Source organism: Nymphaea colorata, chromosome 8, assembly GCF_008831285.2.
Source record: "Nymphaea colorata isolate Beijing-Zhang1983 chromosome 8, ASM883128v2, whole genome shotgun sequence".
NCBI lineage: Eukaryota > Viridiplantae > Streptophyta > Magnoliopsida > Nymphaeales > Nymphaeaceae > Nymphaea > Nymphaea colorata.
In genome coordinates, this window is record NC_045145.1 from 3,066,205 (window position 1) to 3,085,119 (window position 18,915).

The following is an 18,915-nucleotide window of genomic DNA, read 5'->3' on the forward strand; positions in this document are numbered from 1 at the left end:
GAATAATAAACCTAATATAAAAACAAACAGTGTACAAAGTCAACTTTTGGAATCAATCTGCAAGTAATTGAATTCAAATCAGCTGTCGATTTTGACAACATTGAAGAGTGAGATGAGAGGCACCTTATATATATATATATATATATATATATATATATATATATATATATATATATATATATGACTCGTCAGCTTCATTCTTTTCTTGAATTCTTATTAATTTGATCCTGAAGTTTTCAAAATCAAATATTGATGACGACGACGACGACTACGACAGCGACGATGATGACAACGATGGAAAGCTAATCAAATTCCTTTCTTGAAGAACAAGGAGTGAAAGAGAGAGAATTGATATTAAAAGAGGATTAGGTCAATGCATTTTGATTTGATTGTGATAAATGGAAGGCTTATCAAATGTCCACTTCTGTTTTCTATTTTTCTATTTTTCTTTCTTCTTTGTCTTTTTAGGGTTTCAAGACTGCTTTGAAACCTGGATGAAGAACAATAGGTCCGAGAGTAACGTATCCACCTTTTACATATCTAACCTCTATATGAATCGATATGACGGCAAACTTTCATTGGCTTTTCAATCCAACCAACTATGTGACTCTTTTTGAGCATAAGCAAAACCAGGGTAGGGCCATGGCCCCACCTCAAAAAAAAAATTAATTACATATAAAATTTTAAAAAATTTCACTTGTACTATATAAAAATTTTGAAAAATATATAAAAATTTTGAAAAATGATATTTTGGCTCAGATCAAAAAATTTAAAAACTTTAATTCGACTCTCCTATGAAAAATTTCTAGTTTTGGCCCTACTCTGGAGGCTTTAATAGGGCTTGTCTTTCTTTATGCTCCAAATTAAATAATGTGCAAGGTTTTTTTGTTATTTCCTTCAGCTACTTGTAATAATTTTCTTTAAGGATTTGGATCTTATTGGATTTTGGATCACCACCGAAGTGGATTGAATTACGGTATAAATAAAATTTTTCGTTGGGATTCAAAGCGCGAAAAGATCCAATTAGAGTGACACCTGAAATGGGATATAGATCTGGTTCTAACTTCAAGCCGGATCGAATAATGCCCATTCGAAACACTTTCATTGCGTTAAAGGAAGAACAAGAATAACAACCAAACTGGGAAATTGACATAAAATAGAATATGTGGGCCAGCTAGTAGAGTAGATAACATGCATTAAAACTTAGGAATATTTTTAATGAGGAACGCCAATGGCGTGCCTCCTAATCTACTCTTTAATGGTTCTTCAACTATTTTATCTTCCATGTCCACTTCAAGCCCTAACCGCAAGATCATTTAATCTTTTTTTTTATCTGCCATATTTATACATGTGTTATCAAAAGCAGATTAAATCGACGGATTCCAATTGAATCGGTAGAACGTTGACTATATATATATATATATCAGCTGTACAAAATTGGATGAGAATCATCTAAGTCATATATTTCAAGAAAATGAGATGGTAAAAATATGTAGAAAATATAAAAATTAAGTTCTTTCTTTAATATTCTAAAATACCTTTCAAAAGAGACAAAGGGAGGAAATTCATTTGTTTTCCTTTTTTTTTCTTTAGTTTGAAAGGTATTTTTCACTTTTGAAGAAAAAACAACTTCGGGTCTATGTGTGGAAATCTTCATTCTCTTGGGAATCAACTATTCAAATGATTTTGATCAACTTCAAAGGGTTTGGTAGCTACCTCTCTCTCTCCCTCCCCCCTCTCTCTCTCTTTCTCTCTCTCTCTCTCTCGACCTGCCTTCCCCTAGCGTCTGGCATAGTTCTATATCTCACATCTCCCCCTCTACTTTTGGTCCGACATGCTTTCTGTCCTTCCTCTTTTCTTTCGCCTTGCTGACCTCTCATCGTTCACGTCCCCATCCTGGCCTCTTTCACCTACCCGTGAGTTCACTTTTTCTTCTTGCTACCAGGCCTCCTTTGGTCCTTCTGTCGCGTTACTCCCCCCCGGTCTCTTTGGTCTCCTGGCCCATCTCTTCGAGCCATTGCTTTTGTCTGGCTTCTTCTGACTGGCCATATCAACACTTTTGATCACCTACAGCGCCTTGGCATCAGTTTGGCTAACCAGTGTCCCCTATATCTTGTTGCGACTGAGTCTCGAGTCCACCTTTTTACTTCTTGCCATTTTTTCTCTAGTGTCCTTGCTTCTACTTGGCCTTTCCTTGTTAGTAATCTTTCAAACCCACCATCCATTCGTCTTTTCTTCCTCTTTTGTCCTTCCCCCCACCTGACTGCTTCCTGGGGTCATGTCTGGAGGCCGTAGCTCATTTCAGCTTGGTGGCGCATTTGGGTGGAGCGCAACAACAGGGTCTTCAGGGGCACATTCTCTTCACCAGATTCTGTGGCTCGTCTTGTGCAAGGGGATATCCAGTTCGCCATTCGGTTGAAGCGCCGCCGCCTGACTGCGGTTGGGTGACTGTGCCGTTTCGTCTTTCCTCTTCTCTCCTATTTTTCTGTGCATTGTATTGTATATTTGTTCCTCCTGCTTGTGTTTTTTGCGTAATTTTGTTCTTTGCGGATTGTTTTTGTATTTAGGGGACCTCTTGTCCCCAAATTTTGTTATATATTCTCATTTTATCGGCTCTCTCTCTCTCTCTCTCTCTATATATATATATATATATATATATATATATATATATATATATATAAAAGAGAGAGAGAGAGAGAGATTGATAAGTATCAAGCCCGTAAGTGCTAAACCCCTAAAAATCATTTTTCTACAAATATGAGATGTCATTTCCCTAATTCAATTTGATTTTTCTATCGGATGTTAATCCTTTTTCCTTTTGCAATATATGACTTATTTTAGGTTATATTTGTCTCCCGGAGCTCAGACCAACGGCTGATTTCAGATCCTTGGATCTTGGATCCAATGAGTTAAAATCAGACCTTAAAAAATCATCATGATCCATTGAAATCACTAAACATATGATTGAATACTTTTGATCTAAGTAATTCGCAAGTACCAAAAGGGCATAGCGTAGCTGGTCTGGTAGGGAGGCGTGGAAAACCGTATCACATGTTCGATTCGATTTCTGTGGATGCTATCCTTTTGGATTATAAATAATGGGATTGCGACGCTGTAGTTGACAACCGCGCTTGCTTGTATACAAGGTTAAGTAGGTAAACTTTTAATGAACATGTGCTGCCATCAATCTCCTATCAATTTTTGAGTGATGATCTCTTAAACATATTAGTTAAATGCCCATAAACAGAGTTGCTAAATGCCCCACTTATGCATAATTCACAGGCCTACTGAGGTCATTTTGAAAATCATATTTCAAGATATATCTGGCATTCTCAATGTGAGTTGCTACCAAATGGTTGGCGTCACCCAATAAATATGCATTTGAATGCCGATAATTGTGATCGTTCATCATAAATGAACGATACAAATTATAGGTCTTGGATTAAACGTCATTTGGCAGGTGAGCTAAGCTGCTCAAGTGTTGATAGGTAAGATGTGGATGGAATACCAAAGGTACCCAGAATCCGTTTAGTTGGATATGGTGAAGAACCAGATCCAATTACTTATTGGGTTTGAATTCGATATGCAGTTTCTTGATCAAATCAAAATCCGAGCCCCAATATCCGACTTAGATTTGAAAAACCAATCGGATCACCAATTTATTCAAATGAATGATTTGAACACCTATTGAATCTAACAACTGATTGTAGAATTGATCATTCGAACCTTTCAATTCATAGATATGGATCTCGGACCTATGAATGGGGATATTCCTGATACTCACAAAGAAAAAAGTAAGTGACTTGGACAAAAAGAGAAAAAATGACAGACAAATCTTGTTTGTCGATAACCTTGGACAGATCAATCAAATGCTGCTTAATACGTAATCGATCCGTCAACATTGGATTTTATGCTAATGGAATCCGTATTAACTTGTAGAAAACAAAGACATGAGATTTTGATTGAGCAGAATTTGTTGAGCGCTGAATCCAACACCAGAGTTGTTTGGCAGCAAGAACACTCTTTAAGTATGGGTGTAATTTTTAAGAGAATTCATAAAAGTATCAGTATAATTTTTTTTAAGACAGATTCATCAAACAGTCAAAGAGTGTCTTTATGCTAAACGACCCCTAAGACCGAACAGTTTGAGACGCCATTCACAAGCAAACACACATGCCCATGCGCATGCAAGAAGAAGCAGGCATGCTTGAACCAAAATAAAATGAACGATGGTAGCCATGAAACGTGAGCTACAAGTGAAGGTCCGTTACCTGTACCTGTCGTCATCTTCAACCTGCTGCTTTACGAGGTCATCAAAAGCTTCAACCAGAGCTTTAATGGCGAAGGCTGCGTGGTTTTGGTGCAACCAGCTTCTCCTAGGCTACCATTATAACGGCCGGCCGACTTCTTGTTGCAACGTCTAAGTCAGGTAGCAACTCCCATGTAACAGCCGAACCCAAATCCCCCCTTTTTCTCTCTCTCTAGATCTTTCTCTCTCTCTAGATTTCTCTCGTCTCGATTTATTCCGACTGTTATGTAACTGCAGTTGATTTTTTTAGACTACCATTTTTACCTGCTCTCATTTATCATTAAGTTGACCATTTTTCGATAATTATTGAATCCCTACGTCATCAGCTCAGGCAGTGAAAGGATGCAATGGATTGGACTCGTTTCACATTCAAATCGGACATAAAACATATCCAATGGATCGGATGTGATAAACTTGGATCTGATTCCGACTAACTAAGACAAATGTGGACTTGGAATTAAATCTGAATGAAAATCTGCATACCCGATCTGGATCTGATTGGCAGTCAGGTCCTCTTTTCTTAAGGACTGGATTCGGATCCGGATTCGGATTTGGGTTGCTAATCAGGCAAATCAGATCCATTGAATTTTTCGCAGCAACGGGGAGAAATTAATGGAGGTCTTGGTAGACTTAGAATGAAGGGTGACCGTATTTAGGACTGCAAAGGTGAAAACGTAAAGGGCATCCGATGCATTCAATTCACGGGACAAACATGACACATTAGAATAACAACATGATCTTGAGCTAACAAATTATTATAGCAACGTTTTTGGACTTTGACTTTCTCTTTGTGCTCGAGTTGGTTGAATGACATGTCTCAACTTATTAAACAATTGAGAATTTTTTATTTCCGGTGCACAAACCAGCATGGGCGAAGCCAGAAAATTTTCATGAGGAGGGTCGAATTAAAGTTTCTAAATTTTGACACGGGCCGAAACATCATTTTTCAAAATTATTATATAGGACAAGTAAAATTTTCTAAAATTTACATGTAAATTAAAAAAAAAACAATTTGATGTAAAATGAACACTATCTACCAAGTTACATGCAGTCACAAACAAGTCTTACAAAGAATTTAGCAGGCATCAGCCTACCCTTTTCGAACTTGAAGGCCTTAAACCTGTCTTTTTTGTCGAGTATATAGATCTTCCAAATCAAAGTTATCAGTCAATCAAGTTAAATCCAAAATCTAGAAAAAGCTATAAATATCTCAAATGTTGGGACCAAGTCAAGAAATGATAACCGATATGATTGATTCATCATAAGATGATGAAATCAAAAGTTTCTAGGTTAGAAGAATGATTAAAACACTGAACTACTAAGTCCAAAATCCAATCCAAATTGGTGGGATCACTTCTAGGCTTCCATCAGCATCATCATCCTGACCAAGTCATCCTTTGGCAACTAATCGTGCTTTATGCTACCAAACAAATTGACCTTTCAACCTACTCGACGCCATATTCCAACCCAACCAAACCAAACCGAGCTTTCTCATCCCAACACAAGAGAAGTAAGATGCCACATCAATTGTGTGACCCAACCAGAAATGGTTTAAAATCCATCATCACCAACAGCATGATATTATCATTAACCCAATGAAGCAGAGGCCGGGCATAATATTTTACATTTTTAAGAAACATCAACATGTAAATGAGAAAGATTGCTAAGTATCAATATAAAAATAATTTCATGTGAGAAGGGCCTTGAGATTGAAAGAGGTCGGCAACACAAGTCTAGTCAGTGGTCAAGTCGCCGGTCTTTGATCGATGAAAGGTTCAAACATGAAATAGAGATTTGAACGCGGCTTAACCAAGCCAACAGACATGCTGAACCAGTCACCAACCAAAGGTCATCAAAGCAAGAAGGTCAGTCATCAGAGAGAACTCCTTGCTAAGTATAAAAGCAATGTGGTAGAAAGTTATATATATAGATATATATACATACATATATATGCACAAGCAGAGTGTCAAAGTTTTAACAATAGCAGTTGGTGGTTGTTTTCCTACTCATCGTCCAACCACGCCACCCGAAGTCACCAAACACGAAAGGACTGTTTTCGTTCAAGAGGCATAAAATCTCCAAACTCTCCCCCCTTCTTCCATCACCATCTCCCTTTTTCTCTTTCTCTTTATCTGGGGACTCTGCCGATCATCTTTGCCGAGGAAACGGGGGATAGTTTTGATTGGTATCTATGGAAACCACTACCATCGTCAGAAGATCAGTTCACCTGTTCCTGCAGCACTACCAGTTTTTCACCACAGTAGCTGCCTTCCTCTTCTTCCCTGCTTCAGCCTCAATCCTCCTTTCGGTCTCCTCCCCTTCATGGGACTTGATTTCCAACCTTAGACCCCGAATTGAAAGCCTTCTCGAGGCCGGCGGCTTCCCCGATTCCAGATTGACTTCCCTTCTTCATCTTAAACTCTCTCAGACGGTTGCTTCCTTTCTCACTTCCTTCCCCTTCACCGTGTCCTTCCTCCTGCTGGCGAAGGCCTGTGTCATCTCCCACGCTCTGCGAACTGGAAAGGCATCCTCTTCTGGGCTATTCTGTTCCCTCCCATCCATTTGGAAGAAGCTCTTGATCACATATCTCACTTCTGTCGTGTTCATCTTTGCAGCAAATGCAACAGCCTTTTCTTTCCTCTTCCTTGTCTTCAATGTCTTCGACGTTCTCGATGTATCATCTCCTGTAAATCCAACATTTCTGTCCTGCGTAGGCTCAACCTTCTACTCGGTTCTCCTTGCAAACACCATAATCATCTGCAATCTGGCGACAATTGTTTCGGGAATGGAGGAGTGCAGCGGGATTGTGGCCATTCTGAGAGCGTGCATACTTATCAAGAACAGAGCGGCAACTGCACTATCCCTAGCGTTGCCTGTAAATCTTTGCCTGGCTGCCATAGAGAGCCTCTTCCAATACAGAGTGGTGAGGATGCTCGAGGTCTCCCATGAATTGCCTCTGTCAGTGGTGTGGGAGGTCCCATTGCTCATTCACATGTACTCAACTGTTATTCTTCTGGACACAATCGCGGGTTGCATCTTTTACAATTGCAGCAAATCTCTGTATCTATCTGAAAGCAAATATATGGAAGAGGAAGATGCCACCACAGAGCTGTTTCTACCCACTTCTGTTCCTTGAATCGAGCAGTCGAATGAGGTCAACAAACTCTGTCCACATGTCAGTAGCTCCAAGTCATTCTGACTCAAGAATGAGGCTGATGATAGAAGTGAGTTGGATACCATTCATGGCTTATCGGACATCAAGTTGTCAAATTCTTCCCTTGCAGATGCAAATACTAAAGGCTTGTTGACTGATTACAAAGCCTGGAAGGAGAGTTGTGATACACAGAGGAACTATTTTTGTTTCTTTTTTTTTTCCTTCTTCTTGGGAGAATAAAAGGGTTGAACCTATATACCCCAGCTAAACGCTGGTTCAGCGTGGCTCTTTTACCACTCGTGATGTATGCCCTCCTCCTGTACCCTTTCATCTTAGGTAGAGAAACGAATTCGCAACTAAAAGAATACCATGTACAGCTAATAGTATTATAATGCCAAAACACGGTCCATTTGAAACTGTTCTTAAGGTTGAAATTCCTCAGCAATTTGTTTGTCTCCAGGACACCCAACAAAAATTCTGGAAAAGAGTTGCCAATACATGCACTGGGAAAATTTCTCCCAACTAAGTTCGTGTGAGCAAATTAATGCCAGTTTGACAGGAAAAATAAACAGATACCCACTTAACGAAACATACAGATTACGGTGCAGTAATATATACAATAGCAATTCAAAATGCAAAAGAGTACATTGCCTACCCCTCACACGTTATCATTTTCACATTTTCTACCAGCAAAATGACGTTGAGAATTTGTGAAGTACAAACACTTAGCAACTCAAAATTCAGACTTCTTTCATCTACCCATCCGTGGTGTATTGACTTCATCCCCTCATGAACCTTCAGCAGCAAGGTCAGTATTCAACAAATCAGATTAATGCCCTTTTGTGGGTTATCGGAGGATATCATCCCTTCCAAACCGGAGAGTCCACAATACATGAAGCTCCAGCTACAACTCCCGTGAAGCTGATCTTTTCATGTCTATGCCGAAGGATGATGACAATGGCTTGGATCTAGAAAACCTTTCATCTGGATTCAGTTCCTGCAGTGCTGCAGTCCCTGGATTAATATGACCAGATCCATGTAAGAAGCTAGTCCAATTTGATGACCTGTGCAATGCCCTTGGCAGAACCTGGTCGCTATCTTCCCCTCCAGATGGTTCATATCCATCGCTTACTGATCTTGAAAGCTGGACACCTTTTTGTGGGTCAGCTTTGGCCACAGAAGAAATCCCTTGTAAATCTTCCATACCAGATGATGACATCCGAAATGGATGGAGATCAGGTGAGTCCAAACTACTGTCAGGGGAAGAAGCCACCATACGAGCAGATGACATTGCTCGGCTTGTATGAAAAGCACTCCTTGCTTCTAATTGGAGTGGGGCAAGGCTCGTTGAAGTTTCTGCAACGGAGTCATTGTCATTGCTCACACCCAGAAGGCTATAATCAGATGCTTTGGATGACAAATTTGCAACAGGTTCAACTGGAAGCCTGACTGGCATATTATTATGTCTGTGGTTCTCAAGCCTGAAAGATGTACGATCACTACAACTGCCAAGGCTGCTATCAGTTTCCAATCCTGTTTGCACCTGCTTTCTCATGACAGGCTGCAGAATCTTAGACTTCTTTCTTGCCTGAGCAGCTGCCTGGGAAACCTCTTCAGCATTTAGGCGTGCTAGAGTCCAAGGACTGATCTTTACATATTTATTTTGACGCTTCTTAGATGAATCATCATAAGGCACCTTTTTGCTTGAAGATGACATACCAGCATCAGTTGGAACCACATCAAACTGGAAAAATCAATAAACCAGTCAGCCATCTATCATATTTCTGACATCAATTTAATAATATCAACTTACAAATCAGCATGAGAAATTTACAGATTTCAGTACGAATAACCAACTAAATATAAAGCTTTGTTCTTTAAGATAACCTGAACATCCATAGATACCAATTTCCAACTGAAATTACAGAAGCTTCATCAAAATTATTTCATGTAGGCCAGAAGTTATTGTCCAAGTTCTCCAAAAGTGAAATACAACCAGATGACCAGGTGAGGGAATTACGCTGACAATAAACTATCAAAAGAAACCAGCCATGCATGTTTTACCACTTTTGATTTATTTCACCGAGACTCTCCCAAGTACAAAAAAAAAACAATTTAATTTACTGTATTCTAGATTGATCTGACAGATATTATAGTCATAGCAAACATGCTAAAAAATTAGTCCAGAACTCCTTTCCCATTAGGCAATGACCAACCATTGCCGACTCGGATGTGATAGGCTCAATAAGACAAGTTGTGATAATGGGTACTCATGAGTCAGACAATGTTGCTATGTTTCATTGTTGATATATGGGCTTACTTGTGTCGCTGTACCTCACCGGCAAAAAGATATTTGAAGAAATTCCACATACTCTAGAGAGACTAAAAACAACTTTATTTTTTTTTCTCTCTCCTATTTGTTTAACTAGAGGGGAAGCAGAATTCAAGTGGCACAATAAGTTCAGATCTGATTTAGTACCAGTCAAATCCCACAGCCCCTGCTTTCTACCAGGGTCCCGTTACTTTAACCATGGAACACTACAAGCCACATTACCAATTCCCACCAGCAGTCCAAATGCTGTTTAATAGTCATGAATCTCATGATCCTTGCTTCTCACTTTCAAACCACACCATCCAGCAGGTAGAGCCCTCAGAGATAAGAAGTCCTTATTTTAATACCAAAGGGAGGGAAAAAAATTGGTTCCCTTGTAATCTTTCACAGTCCAATAATCAATTAGGAAGCAGCTAACTAGCGCCTGTCAGACTGGCAGCTAGAATGCTACTTTTTGTCATCTTTAAGTTAAAAAAAGTCAGATTAAGACCTTTTTTTTTTTTTAATACCTTGAAGGCACACATATCAGATTCTCATAGCCATCCACATTGCAAAAGAACACTGCCTACATGGATATCTTTGTAGATGGAAATTGTTCTCTCCAAACACTTTTACATTACAAATTTTTTATATAGCTCTGTAGATACAGATCAAGTAGCAAGAGATACTTCTGAAACTTTGGGGACCAACCGACAAAAGTGACAGTACTAGTACCTGATCCTCAAGAAATAGTGGCGGTGGAGTACACCAAGCAGCATGGTGAAAAGCATTAAATGAGCTAGCACTGCTCAATCCTGTAAATGAACTGACTGGAGACATCTCTGGACTCTGTTGATCTCCCACCCCTAGTTGTTCCTGCTCTCTCAAGGCTATGATGTAATCATAGGTGCTGATTCCCTGTCAAATTTCATAGAATAGCACAAATATAAATTTTCTGTAAACAAAAAAGAAAGCATGGGTATGTGCACACTCCATGACATCTAGGCCAATTTACATGTGCATATAGGTTTAGATGTGTTCAACGGCACTAAATTGTGCTACAGCAATGATGTAATTATTTTCCTTGAGAATTCTTACCAAGGAAATTTTATGGCATTCGACCTTAACCGACAAGCCTTGGCAAATGTTTGTTGGAAAAAAATAAAAAACACTCGAGTTCAAAAAAAAAAAGAGAAATGAAAAACATAGAAAATAGCACAAGAAAAACCTCACCCAAATAAACAACATTAGTATGAGTTGGTTAGATAAAAACAGGCAACTAAATGTAATAACTAAAATATTAAGAGAAATTCTGAGAAACAGATAAGTTGATGGCGTCTTTTCAGGGTTTAGCAGATTTTTCACCCAATTAAAGCTTTGTATTTTCCTTTCATGGTTTGAATCAAAACATATATTGACTCAATAATATGAATTTTTTGTAAATGCACAGCAGGCTCAGCAGAGAATGGAAAAGTGGAAGAAATGATCTTATACTTGTGAACCTTAAAGGAAAATACAGTATAAATTCCAAAAAAATATTTTGATGGCTGCATTTTCTCAAGCCAATTCTTTTTTTTTTCCCAATTTATCACATAAAGCTTCTTCCACTTTTGAAAAAGGTTTTACAAGCACATGGATTCAAAAAAGCAAACATGTTCATGACCATGGCTTTACACTAAAGAATACATGATATTTTGGAACCGGAAATGCTGTCAGGTCTCCCATACCATAGAGTCAAGCAAGCACAAGTAAATCACCAGCACGCAGAACAATAAATTAAATAAAAATGAAAGGAATGACTATCCTATCAAGTATGACACATCAAACTATTTTCACCACTAGTCACAGATCAATTGTGTTGCTAAGAATAAGAGGATATAAGCAGCCACACATGACCATGATGATAAGAAGCACAGACCTTTTTAATAAGTAGCACATGAAAGCAAAAAAGTTGAGCAAGTGGTAAAGTAGCCAGTATGGCCAGAAGGGTGCAAGAGGCCTGCAAGAAAAGACACATTCTCATGACAAATGTTACCTCATATGATGCATAACAAACAGCAAGGAAAAGAAGACTTACCACTACAACAACAAAAGGAATCAAAGAAAAACTGCTCCCCAGTTTTCCAACAATCTCCACTTTGAATCTTTTTCGTTCGATAAAGCAGCAAATCAGAACAAGGATTCCTATCGACCATTGTAGAATAAGCTGCAAGGTCAATTACAAGGGTAAAAATGTTAACAAGCAGGAAAGGAACCAAAGGATCAAAAGCTTCCTGAAGTATATTCTAGTGCTGGACCGGATGCACCTATCATCTTCAAACTAGAAGATTAGACAATTTGCTTTACTGTTAGATATAGTTGGTTACCCAAGAAACAGTAAATACTCAAAAGAGAATAAATAAAGGAATTCACAAGGAAAACAGCAACAGCTGATAGAACAAGCATAGACCATGGCCAATGTGCAGGTACCAGAGCTATCTGGTATCAGCTTTTATGGCAACTGACCCTAGCATTCTAAGAAACAGAGAAATTTGTAGGGTTACCAATAGAAGAGCGGACATCATCATGGTGAAAAACCAGCGATAGTTTTTTTTGCCTATACAGTTGTTAAGCCACTGCCACAAAAAATAACAACAGTATTAGATACTCAGGGCAGTGCACTCGAAACAATAGTATTAAATGTTTGATACCCGGCAGTGATGATCAAAACCATCAACACACTTGTCACAGACTCTACAGTGCTTGCTGCATTTGAAAACCTGCATTAAGATTATTAGAAAATTCACTACCAATGCAACCATAAATAATTAAAATTTGCACCTGTGGTGCACTTCAATGACATTCAGACAGAAAAATGCACAAGCTTCGTAGATTGGATTCATGTATCACCAAAGAAATGTATAGCATTGCAAGCGTTAATCAACCAACGGCCACTAATTTAATTGAATGTACTTAGTAATACATTAGAGACAGACAGATAGATTTTATGGAAGGAAATGTGCATGACCCTGGACATTATTTGATTCTAGCAACAACTTGACAAATCTCAGTGTATAATATTACCAAATAGTTTCTTCCCAGACCTGATGGTTGGATATTTCCTAGGATCCTCAAAAAACTTTTTCTTCCACTTGCACAAAGTCCAAACTTGAAGCGACTGGATTGTCAATCTTTTTAATAGGTAAAGAGAGACAAAACCTGAAATATGTTGGTATTTATCATAGTGCCATACCTCTCCAGAACAGTTTCATGTTTTCTATCAGACATTCAATTTGGAAGGTGTTTGGAGATAGACCTTGTACCCTTCATCCTCTACCATATTTTCCCACCTATATAAGAATCCATAATGCTAATCAACAATTGGAATAACAGCATTTCTCTATGTATTTGCTTTGCATTTGGGGATCTATCAAAATTACACAGTAATACAGAAGTTAATGACATATTTCAAGTTCTCTCGAATTTATTGTAATGCTCTCATCACGCCACACAGAGAGAGAGCATTCGTACATCCAAACCATGGGGATATCCAGAAGAGAAAAGAATCGAGTAAAAGTGGGAATTATTTGTCAGGCAACTTTACATATTTGCTAAGGTAGTTAAACCTAACTCAAAACTAGAAAGCTTATTTGACCAAAAAACCGACCAGCTTTGGCCCAATAGTTATTGGTTTTCTCAAAAAACCAATGCATATGAATAAACTATAAAGTAGTATAAACTTTTGAAAAACATTATCATGGTGAAGCTCTCTTTTTCAGTATGAGTCTCAACATAAGTGTCTCTTTATTCTTTACTATTGAAATCAAATTGGCATCTCAAATAAACAAAGCATGTATTCCAACTTGAATTTCCTACATTCTTTGTGTCTCATATCACTGATGATGGGGGGCCTCTATTCTTAAGAATGAAATTATTAGCCTCATTCATACATTCTATGGGAGCAGTGAATGCATATTTGCACCTCAGTTTCCTCCTAAAGGTCCTCCCACCCATACTTACCAGAAAACAAGCTTACTCCCATATAGTTTGCTTCCGATTTCATCTCATTCCGAGAATCCCATGGACCTGTGCTAATGTAGTATTTTTTAAGGCGTTTGATTCCCCTCCTCCATTCCATATCACTTGCTCTATCCTTTTCCTTTACTGGTAACATATGTTTGACCAATAAGACTCTATGGACAGGATCTATAGTCTTCAAACAAATGCTTCCACGTTTGTAACAGTGCAAAGCAGGACCAACTTATCACTTGCAGTGAGAAAGAAATTATACCTATTCATGCAAAACATCGACATACCTCTACTTTGCACAAGCTGCAGTAAAACATGCCATCTTCACTTGTTTGGGGTTCTGAGGACTGTTCATGAGAACAATGGAAGGTTCTAGCCAAAACCATTGGAAACCAGGCCAACAAACCGAAGCACATGCACAGAATATGAAGGAAAATATTATTTTTCTTTGTCCCACTATAGGAATGGTTCTCTGTTTTATCAGTGTCTGTAGCTTCATTGTATACGTCATCATCAACTTTACCAGCAACAGCATTTGCATCATTCTTTGATGAAGAAGATCTAACAGTGGGAATGGCTTCTTTGGGCCTAGACCGTTGTTTACCATTGTAAACTTTCAGATACTTCTTAGACCTGAATACACCAGGATCTGCAGGGTCTGTTGCAGCACACCAAATGTATAGAGAAAAGACACACATAACCTGCAGAGCACACCAGCAATCAATAGTTCATTAGTTACGACTCTTTACCAAAATATATGAAGTAAAAACCAAATAAATATTTTCAATGACCTCATAAAAAGCTCTATAAATTTGTTTTACAAATTGATGGAGAAGGTAGGTTATGGAAACAAAGAAGATATCTATTGATGGAATATGGAAATATACATTGCCAATGTATCAGTTCTGGCACTATCAAGAGACAAGACCATAGGATTTCAAATTTCTTTTATTCAGAAAGGGAAAGAAATTTCTTTATGTAAAACCATGGCATAAATTAAGAAGAATAGCAAAAAACATAGGTAGTTACAAACACAGCAGCAAAGCAATATGGTATACCAGCATTGAAAGTCAACTAGATTCATAAAACATGTCTTCCTTTCCCTTGGTCACATACCAAAGATCAGTTTTGTGGATTCTTTACACAAGAAATCAACAAAAGATACATACGAGATGAGGTCTACAATGTACAATTGCAGATAGTGATGGTGTCAAGAAAAAAAAAATATAAAGTTTTTCAAGTAAGGATATTAAAGGTAATTTAGTTTCCTTTTCAATATATTTAACAAGCTTCTGTTCTTTCTTCATGTTATTTTTTCAACTTAATTTTGCTTTTTCTTCCTTTTAATGTTTCCTTCTTACAACATTTATCCCCCAAATTATTAGAAACATATATATTCACAAAGACCATTATGACTATGGGCTTAACTAGTTTTACTTGATCATATGCATCTCATATATGGAGAAAACTACCCCTACAGAAGATGCCTTTCTACTTTTCTCTTCCTTCATTTTGTTTTTTTCTAATCCATGAAATGTTATGCATCCAAATTATGCATGTCCCTTGGAGAAAAACGATGGAAGTACAAGATAATCTGGTAACTACAGGTGGGTACAGCATTTCATGTTCAGGTACAGCCATCATGTTCAAGGAATAGAGATGCTACAGAGCAATCCATTAAAAACATACAATTACAGATACACCTGTTTGGACATTATTGATTTATGTCGACAATTCATCCATTTCTTTAATGACGTCATTAGCTTTCTGCATTTTTACTCTAAAGTCTAAGGCAGCGTTTGGATAGCATACTCAAAAGAATTTGTTTTATGAAAACCAGTTCTCCAAAAAATTGGTTTTTTAATCAGTTTGGAAAAATTGGATTACATGTTTGGATGGAAACACATTTTTTTGAATAACCTGGAAGGTGCCAGGTAATTCACTTCTTTCTGAAAAACAGGTTTTACCAAAAATGAATTTTGGCAGAAGAATTTGGATGTTCTTCTGGCAAAATTCATTTCATCAAAGGAGAAGTACTGTACCTTTTCTACAACACAATACGATGAGCATGGCTGTATGTGCGTTGAGCTTTTAGTGAAGTCATAAGTTCTGTATCTGTGATGAAACTTATACATGGACATATGCAGTTCAAGCATGCAGCCTGACATTTCAGGACATGGGTGTCAGACATGGCACAGATTGGACACAGAAGTTCTTTTTGAACTATGACAGTAAAATGACCTGTATATTTGGCATCACTGTACATCTTTGAAATTTATGAGTGAAAATCTCTATGGCAAGTCTCTTCCTTCATATAAATGTCCCCAAAGTACCCAGGGGCTGTGGTGTGACTGAGCTTACTGGATTGCAAACACTTGTTTTTAAATAAGGATTCTCGGTCACTGCGACTGTAAGCCTGACTTTGGAAATTGAATGAAATGTTATTGATGAAATGTGTTTAGGGGGCATTTGGATGGTACCCCAAAACCAATTTTTAAGGGTGAAACTACATATGTCCATGTATAAGTTTCATCACAGATACAGAACTTATGACTTCACTAAAAGCTCAACGCACATACAGCCATGCTCATCGTATTGTGTTGTAGAAAAGGTACAGTACTTTTTCTACAGTACTTCTCCTTTGAAGAGACAAGTACTTTGATTTCATTATACACACCCCCCCCCCACCCCCCCACACACACACACAAAAAAAAAAAGGAAAAAAGAAGAAGAAAGAATCCACTCTGTTAAATGAAATCAGCAGTTAATCATTCACTAAGATATACAGCCTATGGCATATTTATTAGTAGCATAAAGTATATGAGGGATCAGGAATTAATAGAATTGCAGATCAAAATTAGATGGGATACCATTCGAGGGATCTACAGTGCAGGGACATCGAAACAGACATGTAAACATGTCGTCCCCTAAGTTGGAAGGTCCAACATGTCCAAAAAACTTGGTACGTTCCTCATCTTCTGACTGAGAGCATTACTAAAGTAAATTGACAAAGCTTCACGATCAACCGTAAGAAAGCAGGTATATTCACTTTTGACCAAAACATAAACATTTATATTTTTTTATGAATGACAACAAAAACTACAAAATTGTTGCTGCTCCTGATATGACCATTATTCCAGTTTGTGTATTGTTCATGTCATAAATTATTTGTTAACAAGGAATAAATCCATCAAAACTGAATGTTATCCAGTTGACATAAATGACATCGTTCTAAATTGAAGACTTGCTAGGGAGCAATTCCAAGATGAGTTTAGGTGAAACAGCTGGAAAACAAAAAAAAAAAACTAGCACCATCCTCCCATGCATGACAGCATGTCACAACCTGCTACCTTTCGGCAACATGCTAATAAAAGAACTGAAGGAGGGGAGGCAAAAACAGGGAGGAGGAGTTAACTAATATGGAGGCAGCACAAGGAAACTTCATTACTTCATTTACCAAATGGAAGCTTCAGCATACGGACACAAGCCTTATCTCGACCTCAACTAAAAGGTCATCCGACATGTATTTGTAACTTCACAACCAGTCGCATTGCCTTAGAAGGCAACAGACACTATCGGCTAGAAAGCCCAAACCCAAAAAAAATGAAGAACGCCAAACAGCGTTAGAAGTTAACAAGCCCATCAAGCTAGCATCAGTCAGTGACAGCATAAATTTCTTCAATCTCAACCGGATCTCCAATCTAGAATAAGAAACAATAAACAATTTCCGGTGGTATAGAAGAGGGAAAATGACAAGATCGAGGTTCTCCAGTTAGAAAATTCAATTCAGAGCTAACAATGTCGAATCAACACACCATCAAAATACAGAGTGGCCGAACACACTGCGTATATATGAAGAAACTACCACAACAGTCAAGATGCCAACAAAAAGATGAACGAGAAGAGCAGATCTAAATAATGGATAGAGAGGGGGGGAGAGAGAGTAAATGGCATCCTCCAAAGAATCAGATAGAGGAGAAGAGAAGATGGAGGAGGCAAGAAATAATGATACCAAAGGGGTGTAGAGGCTCATCACGACGTATTGAAACGTCTTCCCACCAACAAACGGCAAAAAGAAGACATAGAACGCAAACGCCAAAGCCAGGAAAACAGCAACAGCGACCACCTATAGTCCACAACAGTGCATCAATCGACAAAAGAACACAACACAATGGTTAAACAAAAGACATTGCAAGAGAAAAGGGAACAATGGTTTTCCTTTCTGTCTTGTTCCCTGTTCCTCTTCTTTTCTCTCATTTCCGGCACCTTGATGTTGGTGGCTTTACCTGAAGAGGGTGATAAGGCAGCTGCCATCCATGCCTCCTCATCTCTCCTCAAAAATCTGAATGTGGGGAAAGGTGAAAAAGGCAAAATGAGGAAGAAGAGGAAGGAGAAGCGTCAGTGGCCCAGCTCAACAAGAGGATGCGAGCATTGTCCTATCCCTGGTTGCTTGATTGACTGCCGCGCAAGAGAAAGGGGCAGTCGAGAAGGAGCAAAGAGTGGTGAGCAACCACTGAGGGCTCAATACACACAAGCGAACGAGAAAGGGGGAAGCGTTTTACTGCCTCCAATATCGGAAGTCGCACGACAGCTTAAAGAAAACAAAAAAATAATGATGGAGAGAGAAAGATGTGGACAGAGGCAGCTAGCTAAAGGTTACTGTGGAGCTTCGGATTTGGAGTCCTTTAACTTACTTCAGGGAGGAGCAAACCATTAACTGATAAAAATAAAACAGTCGAGGGACAAGAAGATTTTCAATGTTCGGTGATGCTCTTTAGTCTTGAACTGAGCATGATCTGTCTAACCCGAGTTTGCCCATTGAAAGTAAAAAAGAACTAACCGAATTTGCTGACCAGAAGGTTTAAGAAGTGCAGCCTCGATCTTTAGGAATACCAACAATTTGTTCAGCAATAGCTCCTAAATATCAGGAAAACAAAGATGTCGGGCTGGTTTTAGTACAGTTTCCTCTGTTTTTTTTTTACGCCAAAGGAACTGGTTTTAATACAGTTTCCTCTGTTTTCATGAATTTGTCCCCCGCTCCCCACAAAAGAAATCGAGTTCTGTAAGCAGTGTTGTAAAAATTTGCTGGGATTTAGATTCATATTGAATCAATGGCAAGTGAATTCGATTCAT

At 38.3% G+C, this 18,915-nt stretch overlaps 2 protein-coding genes across 3 annotated transcripts; one reads left to right on the top strand and one right to left on the bottom strand.

Annotated features, from left to right (window-relative positions):
* The first annotated feature begins 6,262 nt into the window (after positions 1 to 6,262).
* LOC116258681 (uncharacterized) lies at positions 6,263 to 7,883 on the top strand. The gene has a single exon (XM_031635981.2). It carries the CDS (start codon positions 6,501 to 6,503, stop codon positions 7,443 to 7,445), a length of 945 nt encoding a protein of 314 aa, XP_031491841.1. The 5' UTR covers positions 6,263 to 6,500; the 3' UTR covers positions 7,446 to 7,883.
* Positions 7,884 to 8,043: 160 nt separating this feature from the next.
* LOC116258680 (probable protein S-acyltransferase 22) lies at positions 8,044 to 18,439 on the bottom strand. Of its 2 annotated transcripts, XM_031635980.2 has the most exons (11): positions 18,069 to 18,439; positions 17,795 to 17,908; positions 14,301 to 14,483; positions 14,184 to 14,269; positions 14,070 to 14,151; positions 12,465 to 12,533; positions 12,318 to 12,389; positions 11,852 to 11,980; positions 11,693 to 11,773; positions 10,510 to 10,692; positions 8,044 to 9,207 (listed from the first exon to the last, which is right to left on the bottom strand). In XM_031635980.2, the coding sequence occupies exons 1-11, from the start codon at positions 18,108 to 18,110 to the stop codon at positions 8,368 to 8,370; spliced, it is 1,881 nt and encodes a 626-aa protein (XP_031491840.1). In that variant the 5' UTR covers positions 18,111 to 18,439; the 3' UTR covers positions 8,044 to 8,367. The 2 variants fall into 2 exon arrangements, with proteins under 2 accessions (XP_031491840.1, XP_031491839.1); XM_031635979.2 differs by having other exon boundaries at positions 14,070 to 14,483; positions 18,069 to 18,435.
* Positions 18,440 to 18,915: the final 476 nt, after the last annotated feature.